At 38.3% G+C, this 15,451-nt stretch overlaps 1 protein-coding gene across 1 annotated transcript in view; it reads right to left on the bottom strand.

Annotated features, from left to right (window-relative positions):
* PDE11A (phosphodiesterase 11A) overlaps nucleotides 1–15,451 on the bottom strand; it is a 103,743-nt gene that overhangs the window by 14,994 nt on the left and 73,298 nt on the right. The window contains exons 13-18 of the mRNA XM_059476152.1: nucleotides 12,786–12,895; nucleotides 10,132–10,222; nucleotides 8,135–8,235; nucleotides 4,386–4,463; nucleotides 2,946–3,009; nucleotides 24–98 (exon numbers count right to left, since the gene is read on the bottom strand). Coding sequence (XP_059332135.1) covers nucleotides 24–98; nucleotides 2,946–3,009; nucleotides 4,386–4,463; nucleotides 8,135–8,235; nucleotides 10,132–10,222; nucleotides 12,786–12,895 — 519 coding nt within the window. The remainder of the gene's footprint in view (nucleotides 1–23; nucleotides 99–2,945; nucleotides 3,010–4,385; nucleotides 4,464–8,134; nucleotides 8,236–10,131; nucleotides 10,223–12,785; nucleotides 12,896–15,451) is intronic.

Below are 15,451 nucleotides of genomic sequence, written 5' to 3'. Positions count from 1 at the left end.
TCAGAAATTATAAAAAAACTTACTGAAGGGGTGAGTTTGAGTTCAGATCTTTCTCTGTCTCCTTGTTCAAAGAACTCACTGGTCACCAGCTCAGCAGCCTAAAATAAAAGTCATGGTAAAAGATTAGAGTTTTTGTTACACAGTCTTTAGGATAATGAGTTTTTGCTCAGACTATGACTTCAGCCTGTCCTTGACTGTACAGAAGTGAATAACCTCACTTACAGGACTGACATCAGGCATGTGTTCATTAGGTTTTTGAACTGGGCATACAAGGGGTATAAACAGCCATAGTCAGGCACAGGGACTTGGGGAGTTACATTGCACTGCCAAGGTAACACTCAATGCAGTTATAACGACTTAAGAACTGAGACCAAACCAGAAAATGATAGCTTCTTGTTGGCATCCACTATTACATTTGTAAAAATGCTTTGTAAAACATGCAAGAGCTCTTTGGTTATTTACAGGCTGTTGCCTTATAATAACAACTTCGCTTATCAGAGAAACTTAATTAACCAATACTCTCTGTTGCTTAATCTAATATGAATTCATAAAGGGTTTTTTCCTCCACTAGGCTTTACTTTTTTTCCCCATGACTGTCATCAATATAGGATCTGGATATCTAAGTATAGGCTCAGATTGTGATGATAATCTTGATTTAAAATCAAGAAGTGGTAGGTTGGAAATTAAAATGCATCTTTCTGACTCTTGCAAATGAAAATGTTCTATTCACTGCAGAGCTCTGTGCTTTTTAGAAGACAACAAGACTTAAAAATAAATTTAGTTATGGAAACCAGAGGAAATTTAGGAAGTCTGATATAGTACTGTACTCCTGTCATATGTGAGGCTTTGAACATAAGCACATGTGACATTTTCAGATGCAAAAAATCTGGAAGCCAATCTACTGAAGAGGCATTCATATACTAAAGCTCCTGTCATGCCAGTGTATTGCTTTTAAGCTAGGAAATTATTTCATAATGCCAAGACACAAGAGAGTAAACTAAGCAGAGAACCTGTATGTCATAAAATCTCTAAATTTCTTGCTTTAGCAACCGCATGGTAGATAACGTTCACAAATGCTAAGCTTTTTGCAGTTGAAATGGGGAGTACCAAAATGATTTGGAAATAGGTGATGTTATAAAGTACTCTTAAATCTTAATAAAATTCTGGATCAATATCCCAGATAAGAGGAATAATTGAACAACTTATCAGCAATTAGGTGTTTGCTAAGTGTATTGTATAAAAATAATCAAGGCATAGTATCATCCCTGTCCCTCAGTGCTATTCAGTTCCTGTTCTCCTTACGTCCCTTTTTCTTTACCTGTTTCAATCTTCTCTTCCTGAATTTTTCCATCTTACATCTGGCCTTTATTCCTTTTTTTCAAGTATGTTTGGTTTTTTTCTCGTGGCACAGTTAAGGTTCAGCTATTTCCTGTTTTACCTCTGTGGACTTACTAGCACTTCTGCTCAATGGGGTAATGCTTCAAGAAATCCCAGGTGGAATTTTTCAATATAAAGTAAACCTGTATAACTAAGCTGCAGGGCACTTTTCACCTGTAGACCTCAAGAGTGACAAGTATAGAAATCCCCAGTTTGCCAGAGACTCCAGCACTAATTCAGCAGCACAGCACAAAGATTCACAACTAGGAAAGCAGACCCTGCCTGACATTTGGCTGTCAATGAAAATGCAGAAGCTAACTGGGTTAAGGAGGAAAAATGAGGAGGGATTGCACACACTGCAGCAGTGGCCAGGTGGCAATGAAAATTCTTGTAACTCAATTTCCCCCTGCAGGATAGAAGCAGCTTTCCTGATTTCCATGCAAAGTGACTATGTTCTGGCCAAGTAGAGCAACAGCCTTAGAAAGAACTGTTGCCACAGTCTGCTGATAAAGCAAAAAAGACTCACCTGGCAAAACTGAAAGCTGAGGTGAAGCCCTCCCTCCATAAATGTTTGTTTTATTCAGTTGATGTGCATGTAATTTCCATAGATCCTTTTCAGCTTCTAATACTTCCTTGTCAAAGGAATCTGCCTGCTCCTGCATGTCTAGTTATCTGGCCTAGTTTTCTCTTTTCCACCTCATCTTTGTAACTATTACTTGCTGTTAGACCAAACTTCCTCTAGCTGTGTACCCAAACCCAGCTGCACCGGTATGTTTTCTGTTTGTTTCTTGATGCTGTCAGTTCCTCCAAAACCTGACACAGTCTGTCTTCTACTGGCTTGTTCTGGGCCTCACTGAAGGACAGAGAATGACTGGCATGGAAATATTAAGGATGGTTTTCTGGGTAGAGAAAGATGTCTAGAAAGAAAACCATGGGGCAAAGGACAAGAGTTTTGGGGCAGGTCGCTTTCTTATATTGTACCTGTTTGCCAATGCTGGATTGCTGGATCTATGTTTTATGTATATTTCTAAAGAGCCTACTCAGCAGCAGAACTCTGAATTTTTATTTGTTGGTTTCTAGGTACAGGGGTACAGGATGTAAAAGAAAGCCCTATACCATACTTGGAGTTTTGCAACATTCTTAAGAAAATTAATACATTTCTTTTATCATATCTACTGAAGATTTTATGCAAATGAAAGTTTGCAAATAATCTGTTGGTATTTTTGATTTAGGGAAGACCCTACTACTGCCAAGGAAAACTTTGGGATGAAACAAGTAAATGCAGCTATATGTGGCTACATGCCTTTTTGGTTTAATCCATCCATTTTTGGGTATTTATTTAAAATGTTAGTAAGAGAAGAGGTTGTAAAGCCAGATGTACGCAGCAGCATGTGTACAGGGAACGATTACGCAATAAACCATTTTTTGCAGAAACCCCCTGCTATTTTTTTATAGCATTAATACTGCTGTAAATTGATTCCAGTTTTGGTCCCTTGCAAGCCAGGGCCCTGGGAATATTGTCCTGCCAGTCCCGCCTCCTCCCAGCCCTGCTATTAATCATGACTTGCCTGTCTTGAAATCTCCCACGGTTTGGTCACAGCTCCAAGGTCACAGGCTGTCATTAGCATTGATCTGAAAAACAGAAATGAACAATACAAGCTGAATCAACCTTTGTTGAATTTCTAAACAACTCTGCTCTGGACGCATAAATAAATAATACCTATATAAAATGTCAGCCCTGGCACCTTCTTTTCCTCCAGAAAAGAATGACATGTTTGAAATCTTAGCCATCAGCGTGGCTTTTACATTACAATTGTGCCTCAGAATCTTAATGTGTTGCAGGTCATAAGATGATGAATTTTGGTATTCTGCATTGCACAGTAGAAAAGAAATGATATTGCAAGGGAGTAACTGCTAATTTTGCAATACTTCTAACACTACTTACATTAATACCTATAATATATTAGAAAGCATGTGCTTCACATGATAGAAGTAAGGGTATTATTACATAATAACACCTGCAACTGGATTAATTTATATGCCTATTTGTAAGTGACTGCTGTAGCAAGAGAGCCTATAATCACAGGAGGCATCCCAGACACTGTTTAAGCAGTTTCTACTGCTCATCTACAATAAAAATTGAAGATTTACTGTGAGCTATACGGTTCCACTGTAGTTTAATATCTAGCTACAACCATGTTTTATATGCATTAGGAGAAGGAAACCGTTCAGCTGTAGAAAGCGTTTATGTACAGTACATGATGCAGATAAAAGTCTAAGAAAGTTTAAATGAAGAACAAGGGCACTGAAAATGAAGCATCAAATATATTGCCTGAATCTAAAATTAGGAATGGGTGAAATGGTATGGAAAATAGAAAATGGCCAATATTTTGTCAAAAGACCAAAAGATAACAGAATTTTAATGAAATGTCAGATAAAATGAGACATAACCAGGCATGCATATGCAAATACACACGTTTTATTGTCTACAAAGTGTGATCTACTCAAACCACCCACAATGTCTGAGGTTTTCAATAGGATGCATGCTCAGGGCATTCCTGAGGGCTGGAAGATTACTCTGTGTAAGAAAATTCCCAGGTACACACTGGAAGAGCAGAGAAGTGCATGGCTAGTGAAAAAAGACAGATGAGAGGAAGAGGGATCAGGGAAACAGACAGGAAAGATCTTTGTGTGGAGAGGCAGAATATTGATACTTTCTGGAAAAAGAGCAGAAGGGTTGAACAGGAACTGGTGAGGCTGGGAGAAAGGGAAGAAAACAGGACTGAGTGTGTGGGAGATATGGAGAAGGTGAAGTCATGTTGATTAATCCCAGCTGTTTGCTAATGTTGAAAAAAAATCATACCATGTATTTCATAGCATGGATTGTATTTTTAAAACAAGACACTTTCTCTTTTATTCTAAGCCTCCAGTCCACAATACATGACATTCCTTTAACAAATATGGCTACACTTCGAAATAACCAGAAAGCAAGAGAAAACGGTGCTTACCGAAATACTTCTCGGTGGTTTTTTATATTCCAATCATAACCACCTTTACTGACAAGCTCAAAAAACTCGGTCCTTCTCCTGCAAAAAAACAGATTGTCAGAGAAGGAAATAAGACACTTCCAGGGCAGCAGAACCACAGCTCTCTGTGTGATACGGAATCACTGCACCTCATGTATTATTGTTAAAGCCGTTACACTGACAGTCCATTTAAGCGAAACATACTAATTTCCGAACACCTTCTATAAATGTCTCTTATCAATGTCACAGTTGCCTAGTAAATGCAATATTGGATTTATGGTCTCCACAAATAAGGAAATGAATGGCTCTGAAATGTTCAGTCTTCCATGGAAGCATGAAATGCTCACCTACAGCAGTGGACAGACAGACAGTAGAGAATCCCCAGAAATACACACATGCTTCTGTTTTCTTGTCCTTGCAAAATGGTTTTTACTTCTATATCCTGAAGGGTTTTTCAGAGCTGTGCAATTTGTTATTTCCAGCACACAGAAAGAAACAGAGACACACAGGAGCTGCTGCTGTCTTGAGTTCATAGTTCCTACAGACCGGACACTAGGTCTCCCTGCTTAGTGCCATGGTTTGTCTTCTCACACCTTCTTCATGTCCTCAAACAGGGACAAAACATGAGATGGACAGAACATATTAATGCTTGATTGTTGCCTTTAAGCATCAAAATTCTGATTCATCATAGTCTGTGATCTTTTATGGCACTGAGACTCCAAGCAGCTCTTACTGCTTGCAATGTGATTACAAATATGTAATAGATCCTGCCCAAGACGTAACAGAAGCTGAGGTACAAAATCTTGGAGCAACTTTCCCCCAGTGACACATCATATGAGTATCAAAGCTGGAAAGCAAATAAATACGTATATCCTAAGGGACAGTGTAGTGCCCCATCTCATATGAGACTGTGCTCTTTGTCAAGAGGAAATGTAGTTAGGTTCCTGAACAGCAGAGAGTTTGCAGTCTTTTATTTTCTACATTTACTTCAACTAGACTGAAACTTTGGACAGTGATTATTGACAGTGCAGTCTCATGGCAGCCAGTACATATTTGCATACAAGGAGATGCACACTTCCAGAAACTCTGTGTTCCAGAACATGGTGTGGGGCAGGTTGCATTATTCTGGTCCCTGACTATCATGGTTATATATGTGACCAGTCACTCATACTATAGAGCCTTTCTATAGTGGATTTCATTCAGCAGCGAGAAGAGGGCTATAAATGACTGCATGATATCTAATCCCTTGTACTTTGGGAAATAAGAGATTTCCTTTAGAAGTATTGAATATTCTGAGAAATTCATATGTATGTTCCTGAACAAAAACCAGGCAAAGAATGTTTTAAGCTGAAAGCACAGGAAGGTGACACGCTAAAAACCTAAAATATTTAAATTTAAAATGTAGAGATCCATAAATGGTAATTGAAAATGTGAGTCTCAAGGCCTTATGTTAGGCTAAAAGAGAAGTAGTAGTCCAGCTCTACAGAGAAATTTCAGTGTAGGAAGGACTGAACCAGAGCAAAGCAGCCACATATGATGAAACAATTTAGCATTTCCTACTGTTTTTTTTTTTGATATCCAAAATGATGAGGTTTTCTGTTAATAAGCAAATATAATATGGCAGAATTTCAGAAACAAACTGAATTATAATAATTTTCCAGGGTCTTTGAGTAACATTGACTCTGGCTGCATTTTGCCTTGAAGGGAGGTTGTTTTCCTATGTATAACAAATTCATTCGCTCTACAGCCCACTGGCTCAAGACATCATTTGGATGAATTTCCATAAACTTCATTTTGGCTCCATGCTTTTACTTTTCATATTATCTGCAAGTGTCGTTATCTAGAATTATAAACTATTTCCCATCTGATCTTTCAGTGAGAGTCATCTTTTTGTTTGTTTGTATAAAAGTAAAGCCTTGAGAAGGTCATAAAGTCTTGCTCTGCAACAGTTTTGTTGCTGTTTTAATACCTGGAGCTTGTGATCATTAGATTCAGTCATTTTAAGAATACTGATATGAGAATTCCCCTCTCTACAAAAATATTGACGACGTAGCAAACTGAAAAAACAAATTAGGTACTTGTGTAGAAACAGCTGTTCACATAGGTGGTTTTAAGAAATGTAAAGCACCAATGTTTCTAGAGAGTGATTTTCAGGCACTTCTGGAAATAAACTAGCATAGCTACCACCTCATTAATGAATCGTAGTAACACAAGAGGAAAAAATAATGTATCTGCAGACTTTTGAGTAAAGAGGCCTCATTTGCTAAAAGTCTTCTGATTTATGCAGCATGAAAAATCAATTATGCAAGTAAGAAAAAATAATCTCGAAATTCAGTTATGTCCCTCTTGGACATTATTTCTCTGTACTTGAACTAGACAAACAAATTGACCACATAGTTTTTCAGCTTAAGGCAGGGAGGGAAGAGAGCTCCATCACATCTGGGTCTGAATGGGGTCTATCCCAAGGCACTGCCATGAGCCCCCTCTGGCTCTTCCAGGGTCTCCAGGATCTTGGCCAGGGGGAGCACATGGAGCTGTGCCAGGGCAGCTGTCCTCTCAGTCCTGGTCACTCATGTCCTCCTTGAGAGCACAAAACATTTCTGCAGCGGTGATTTACGATGAGACAAGAGGACCTATGGTCCTTGTATCTCACAGAATGGAAGAGCTTCAAGGTCATCAAGTCCAACCATCAACCCAGCACCACCATCATCACCCCTGAACCATATTCCCCCTAAGCACCATATCAAGACAACTCCTTTATACTTCCAAAGGTGGTGACTCCACCATCTCCCTGGACAACTTATTCCAATGTCTAACCACTCTTTCAGTGAATTTTTTTTCTCTTATACCTAAGCTAAACTTCCCCCGGTACGACTCTAATAATTTCACTTGAGACATGGCAGAAAGACAGACAGGATAGAATGCTAATAGACACCAAACAAAAATTCCTAAGGATGACTTATTGTCATGGCTGGGAAGGCAGTGCACTGAAACTGCGCATCTGTCAGCACTGCTAATGCCAGATGTCAGAAGTGCACTGTGATGGTGACACCATTCCTCCTCTGACTACGTGCATCCTCCCACACATCCTCAGTGGGACGAGCTTGGTAAAAATTAACAATATTTGAAATACAGGACCAACTTGAAATCTACTTTGAGATTTGATTTGCAAACAAGGAAAGGGAAGAATCTGGGTGAGAGACATCCTAGTGTAGTTCTCCACAGTTAAGCTTTTTAAGATTGTTCTCATCGTGTGATGTGAATTGGCATAATTCATCTTCAAAGCAGCAAAGTGTCTCCTTCATTACGTCTGTAACTGGGTCTGTAACTAAACACAATATTTCTTAGCACAAATGTTTAGAGATGCTGAAATGGTGGAAAAGAATTCTCAAATGTCATTGATTTTCTATGTGCCTGAAGAAATGATCATAGAAGGGACAGAAAAATTATAGAACTGAGCTACAACTGGTTCCTGGAATTGTTTTGAAGTATAAACCTAAGATTTCACTTGCTTTTGGTTGATACAGACATGTTACACATTAAAGCAAAACTTATTTGGACACTTGAGACATATCTATTAGTCTAAAAGATACTAAGTATTGGACTAAACCTCTTCAACCATAGCTGAACACTAATTTCTCATATTATATATCCTTATTGGTATTTAATAGGTCATTAGAGTAAGTTCTCTGAATTTTCATTCATCAAATACCAGAAATGCCAATACTTACTCAAAATACAGAGTGAGGTCTGTTGCCAATATCGATTGCTTTAGAAGCTGCATAAGGTCACTGTAGTCCTTAGAGGACAAGTTAGCAAAGATGTTGTGACCCTATAATGAAAGAGATAAAAGAGGTAAAGGGCTAACAATCAATATAGTTTTAAAAAAAGTTTTCTAGCTTGTTAGTCTACTGTTGCCCTGTAACACAAGCCTTGTCTGATTCATGGCAAAACTATGATGAAATAATAATGCTAATGCTGCTGAGATTATATTGAGGCAGAAGAGTTGATGATTGTTATCAAGCACTTGGTATGTTTTTCTAAACTCCACAGAAATGATAGCCTGTCAAGTAAAGATTTACTCTCTGCTCTAACCCTGCACAGACTCAGTTTATGGGGAAAAACTGTGGATACATCTCAATCTCTCATCTTATTGAATGTTTTGGGGAGCTGCGTATTGGAGCTTTTGAGTAGTGATCCTAATAGATTTATCTGTGCTGGTGCTTGCATGCACACAAACTGCTGTTAGAGCAGTCAAGGACACTAAATCAGTTTTTCATTCAAAGCAGCCCTTTTGCTCACTCTGCCCATTACTGTCTTGTTCTACAGTGTATACAGCCATTGCCTATGTGAACTAAAGAACCACAATTATATATGCAATTTACACACCCTTTGTGGGTCCAACTGGCTGCTTTTTAAGGGATTGAGGATTAAGAATTTGAAAGATGCTTTATGGCCAAAATGAAAGGAATTTAATTATTTGATGTTGCTATTTGAGAGGGGGAAGGTTCTTTTGTAACTGGATTTCTGAAAACAACCAGGACAGAGATCCTATAATTCCTCTGTGAAATTCTCAAGAAAATAAGATGAAAGAAACAAAATTAATGAAAAACTAAATGTAAGCATAAGAAATTATATTTGTGACAACAGTCACATATATTAGCATACATAAATGTATTACAGGCCTTTTTTTCCTAATCACCTACATAAATATTGAAGTTCTTCTAACTAGAGTCATATTTTGATGGTATTTAGTCATGTAGTGCCCACATTCAGTATGCACTGCCATCTACTGCTTAGGAAGTTTAAAATGCCCTTAAAACAGAATTTTCCAGCAACGGGGTTACTATCATCATGATGGTAGGAGGACATATATGAGATACGGTCTGTGGAGGTGCAATTCTGTGCCAGATCTCCCTGGCAGTGTACACAGAGGTGAAGCCAACACTCTGTTCCCATTTGTCTGTGATCATGAGACATTCCATGAAGTCCAGAACTTCCAGAAGTTACTGAAGATGAGGCTGTGGTCTCCAATTGTGCTGCATGAACAGCAGTTTTGGGTTTCTATTTACTAAATGCATTTTGTAGCAACCAATCTCTGTAAATTACGAAAATGCATCTGTTCTTTTGAAAGGACTCCATGTCCATTCTTCCACTTTTCTCAGTTATTAAATACATGGTGTAGTATATGCTGTATAGTGTTATATGCAAGATATTCTAGGCAAGAGCTCTGTCTTCACAGGTATCTGAAAAGCAATCAGTATACTTTGGACAGCATGATATTACTTATTTTAATTTTTAAAAACAGTGTATTAAATTATGAAAAAAATAATAAAAATACCGATTTCAAAGGCTGCCAAAGAAATTAAATTGGTGCAGTAAAGAATGGCTCTGATACTCTGAATATGACACCTGTGGGGAAAGGTAAAGACCTGTTTCAGCTACCTCTAAACCACTGAACGGGATATATGTAAGAAGAGTGAGAAAAGCTGACGATATGATTAGGATGAATTCTCCTTGCCCCTTGCTGATTGAGACAGATATAATCTCTGGGCTCTGTGATCAGCATTTGTAGTTGTTTAATTTTGTGCTAGTTGTGACCTTTTTGGTAACCAATAAATAATTCCTCAAGGAGAGGGCATTAAAAAGGTACTGTACATGGTATTTCCTTCCTCCAGCTGAAACTGCCCAACAGCTCACAGTGAGATTAATAGTAATGCTTTTGTACCTCACTTTGGAGAATCATGACAGCATGATTGAAATGGTGGTGCTCCAAGGTAGCAGAGGTGCCGTAGAGCTGAGCTAAGGCTGATCCACTCCTGAAACAGAACATGGGAAGTCAACAAATCCTGCTCGTCTGCTTACGAAGCAGGTTTCAGAGACAATTCAGTGACAAAAGCACGTAGACACTCTCTCTACCTCCACTCCAGCAACCTCACTTAAGACAGCTGATGAGATCAAAATACTGATTTAAATCCAGATACAAAACATTTATGTTCCAGGCTTTGCAAAATATTGCCAGCTGAATAAAGATTTTTCTGGAACTACAAGAAATTTTGTAATGCAGCTTTCAAAGTCCCTCAGCAACAGCACAAACACAGAACTGCGCAGTAAAGACACAAGGTAATGTCCTTGAGCTGGGATCAGCTGTTCCCCTGCTACCTTTTATTTTTAATTCTTAATAGACATAAACATAAGGGCTTACAATGGCCAACTACAAACTCTGAAATTAAAACCCCAAAACATACCAACAAAAAATCCAATTGCAAATAATAAGGTTAAAAAAAAACCACAAGTGAGAGCAGTGAATATAAAAGTAAAGCTTAGCGTATCTCTAGAATGTATTTTCTCATCACATTTATTGTCTAAACCAAGATCAGATTCAAAATGAACAGAGCAGGTTGGTTTTCTATGTTTAAAGGACAAAAATATATGGAATAATAATATAAAATTGCAAATTGCTGGCAAGTGCAGAGAATGGGACTGGCTTGTCAGAATGGTCACTGTTCACCAAGTACCAAAGTAGGTCAGGCAAAGTACTTCACTTGTGGGACCCAGCCTAAAGTGACAAGATGGGCTTTCTTTCCAAAGAAATGAGAATAAGAGATTATGCTAGAGACAGAAGGAGTCTCCTAGGAGCATATACCATAAAACTGCGCCATACTGATACTTAATTATCAGATGCAGCTATATGAGAGAAAAGGATGTCCAGGAAACATCATCCCTAGAGAATGTGATATTGACATATATAACAGAGCCATTGGAGACAACTGTGATATTGCCTCCATCATATACCTCTTGAACCTTCATCATACAGAACAGCAGTATTGGACACTGCAGATAAAATAGGAAAATGTGATGCTTAAATTTATGTCAGGTTAGAGGAATAAATCATAGTTAGCATTAGGAAAACTCCAGCTTCTGTTTTCAGGGATGTTTTATACATGTGTGGTAATGTTTGTCTTTCATTAAATGTCTTCAGCAGTTTCTTTATGGAGTCATAAAATGGTAGCCTCCTCTCTGTACTCTGTTGTCAAAGAACAAGTATGAGTGATAGTAGTCTAATGCTGAACCCTGTACCTTTAACTCAGCCATCCCTCTGCACAAAAGATACTCTTGTATAATGGTGCAGCAGAGAAGTGGTTAATTTAATCAGAGCCTAAAATGGCCAGGATGTAAATCTTGGGTCTCGTTTTTGTAAATTGGGAACATAAACATCAATCAGCTGAGCTTCCCTCCCATTTGTCTCGTCTATTTTGATTCTCTTCAAGACTCAGCTGCAAAAAGGCATCTAGCAGTGCCTGGTAACCTTTGCACCACGAGCTCTGTCTTTTGAGCACTGCAATTGATTTTCCCTGCTGTGGTGATTGAAGATCCAGACAGTGTCATTGTTTCATTGAGATTGTATGGCAACACCAATACCTCAGGAAATGGCAGCTTAGTGAACATCAGAAACATCAGTTTGAGTGATGGTCACTGAGGCACCTTGCCCCCAGAAATGCAGCAGTCCCTGCATACACACATTGCAGCAGAGTACTTCTGCAAAAGTAGGACAAAACAGGCTAACACAGCATCACTCTGCCTTTCAAATATCTCTGGACAACCATTTGACCACTCCCCAATTGTTCTGTTTGTAGCAGAACAAAAAAAGCTACAAATGCTCACTGGGATCTGAAGGACAGGAATACCTTGGGGCCTCATATTCTGACTGTAGAGGAACTGGGGAGTGAAGAAAACAAAAAGGGATTTGAAGAAATCTCTATGTCTGGCAGCTTTATTTCACAGCTTGGCCAGGATGTTGCTACGGACACTTTTTGTTGTCCCTCCTATTCTCAGGGAAGGCAGATTTTGGAATGAATTTGACCTTAGTCTAAGAAGTTCCCCTACCTACACAGTTAGAAGTATCACTCTTAAACCTTCTGCAAACCTACTTCTCCTTCACTGTGCCTGAGGGCAGCAGCCTGGTTTCTGTGAAAGCATTATTTCAGTTTCACTTATTTTCTTCTCTCTGCAATAGCAGAACAAGGTTTTGCTTAATGCCAGGCACCTCAGTCAGCAAGAACAACCCAGACAGACAATTTAGGTGCTTTCTGGGTTGAAAACCAGAATCAATAACAGCTGAGCCTGAAAAGAACATCAAGTTTTGGCACCACATTTCAATATGTGGTGTCAGTTCAACAGCCAGCTACAAAGGACAAGCCAGCAATTACTTAAAGGAACAGAGAATGATAAAGATGGATAGTCCCTCACTGCACACAGGAATAAGAGTACTTGGCCTTGGCCTAGAAGGCTTGAAATTAATGCTTCATTCTTTATCCTGGTCACCTTTTGCTCTCCTGTGGAAGAAAACCAAATTAAAATAGTAAGAATTAGAAAGCTTACTTGGCTTGGAAGGCATTGTTGGTTCCCCTGTGGTCAAGGTCGTGACACAAGCATCCCACAATCAAAGCTAAAATTTCAATTTCAGTTAGAATCTCCTGAAATCCTGCAGTCTGAGAGCAGGAAAAAAAATAGCAGCTGTAACTATCAGTAGCAAAAGGGATAAGTAATGTTAGTCCATCCAGCAACAGTCAACTTTGTTTTGATACCATGAATGTTTCAGTAAGGAGAAGATAAATGCTTTATTGTCATATTCTATTCCCTGCTGTATGTCAGATGGTTAGCAGAATAGATAATGTCCTTGGAGTGATCTGTTATTATCTCTTTGTTGCATTTCCAGCATGCCATTTCTCTGCTAGCCAGGAGGCACTAAAGGCAAAAAGAGCTGAAAACAAATACCAGTAACTGCAAACTGAGACAGGAACTGGATTTTTTAATCAGAGAAATAAAAAACCCAAAAATAAACTGATAAAATTTTGAAATTATTATTTAGAGAAGTACTTTGATTTCTTCAATCCTGAGATGACCATCTTATTCAATCCCTACTGTCAGAGATAGCTGACATGTTAAGTTGGTTCTTTAAAAGAACCCAGATAAAATATACTCTGTGGAACTGTTATGAACTATTAGATTTTTTTTTCAATCTGGCATTTTGAAATTAAGTGGCACGATTTAAAGAGGAAATGTCTCAAATTTCTGCTTCAGATACCCACTTGAATTTGGGAGAGGCATTTGAAAACAAATGCAATGAAATTCCCTACAAGCAGCTCAGACATGACTATGTGAATGGGGGAGATAATCATAGAAACCTTTTTTTATCACTATGCTTCTCCTCTTGGATACTTGTGATAGCAGTCTTCCTGCCTGAACAGGGCCATGGCAGAGAAAAAACCCTTCCTGCTGTTGCTAATCTCAAGCATCCTGAACAGATCCTGTCTGGAGGAGATGCTAGGGTCTCTCTAACCCATGGCAGAAACAATCTGGTTTTTCAGAAGCAGAAGGGCGTAATAGCTGCAAAAATGACTGGCTGAGCTGGAAAATTGTAACGCTTGTCTTTTCACAGTGTCAGTCTCCAGTGACACTCCTCAGTTATCCACATGATCTAGTTAGCATGAAAGGAAATTACATACAAGAGATACAAAATACATTTGTATTGGAGGACCAAACCAAGGCTGAACACCAACACCACGTAAGAATCCCCAAATATCAGTGATTTTCAAAGAGCCATAATTTCACCCACCGGCAAGAAGAGAGTTTAAGTGACACAGGGGGACTTGTTGCCCTTCCTTGGTAGGAACTTACACTCAGAAACACCAGTGAATTGCTGCAATACTCTGTGAAAGCTCTGCTAGTCACCCCAAAGACCACTAATTCTACTTAGAGAAATGCACATTCAAATCTAAGTATCCTCTGTTTAGACAGTCTGAAATGTGGCCACAGTTGCTACATAAACAGTACAGGGAGCCAAGCTCCCCCAGGTGCTCAGGAATGCACTTCAGTGGGAATTGATGAAGTGCAAGACTTGCTACAAAAACTTTATAATTCCTTAAAATTTACACAGCAGAAAAGATGATCAAGCATGAAGAAAAAAAAGATTAATTAATTTTGTGTAGAATCCACCAGTGTACAGAATAACTTTGGTATTAGGAAAGAGGTTCACCTGATTTCTAGTGGCATTGCTGTTGTTCTTGTTTCGGTAACATCTACCCAAGCAGAAAAAAAGCCTCTAAAAATAGCATTTTCTCTTTTTATTTTTTTAAACACAGCTCTTCTATAACAAATAGTAATAAAGATCTAGTTATAAAAAGGGATTAAAAAATAGTTTGTAACTGACAACACACGAGGTGTCAAGTTTCAGTCTAGAGAAAATATTAATGGCTAAGTTAAAATAACTTAAAAGGGAAGTTTTATAATATTAAATTGATGTTGTAATAAATATTCTTTAGTGTAATCCAAACTTTGATTAAATTCAAGGATTCAACCTGTATTGCAAATGCAGGGAAACCAATTAAAGAATTTATTAACAGTAGCAATATCTCAAAAATAAATGCCACATTTTATTTAATGAAAAGTCTTGTCACTGAATATATGAAAGAAATATAGCATATGTCACATAGTAAAAAACATTTCATTTAAAACAATACTACAGTAAGGAGATATCTTCTTTGAACATAATGCAAGTAAACAGAGGATTACATTTCCCCATTTCTGAATTTACAGGAGGAAAAAAAAACCCCATGGCTATAGACGATGGTGCAGTAAAATTTATTTTCACCAGAAAAGGAATGACCCATAACTCATGAGTGGCAGAGTCTCCAGTGAGTTATGGAGGTCATTCTTTCATGTGAGGAAATGAATTGCATTCATTATACCTTGCCCCACATCTATGTTTTGTTATTAGCACACCAGATGGGATTTTAATTTGGTATTGCTTACTTGTTCATTTTTGCCCTTTGAAATAAGTATCAATGTGAACTGTGTTGGCAAAGGCACTGATAATGAAGCTTGGGCTTGATCCTGCACTTTACTCTCAGGTACTCCCTTAACTTGCAGGAACAGCCTTGCTGCAGTGCTTGTCTTCAGAATTCAACTATGGTTTGCAGAATTCAGGAGAGAGAATACATACTTAGACATTCACGAACATGCTTTATATATGCAAAAAGCTGAGT

Source organism: Ammospiza nelsoni, chromosome 7, assembly GCF_027579445.1.
Source record: "Ammospiza nelsoni isolate bAmmNel1 chromosome 7, bAmmNel1.pri, whole genome shotgun sequence".
Taxonomy (NCBI): domain Eukaryota; kingdom Metazoa; phylum Chordata; class Aves; order Passeriformes; family Passerellidae; genus Ammospiza; species Ammospiza nelsoni.
This window is presented reverse-complemented; position numbering and strand designations above follow the sequence as displayed.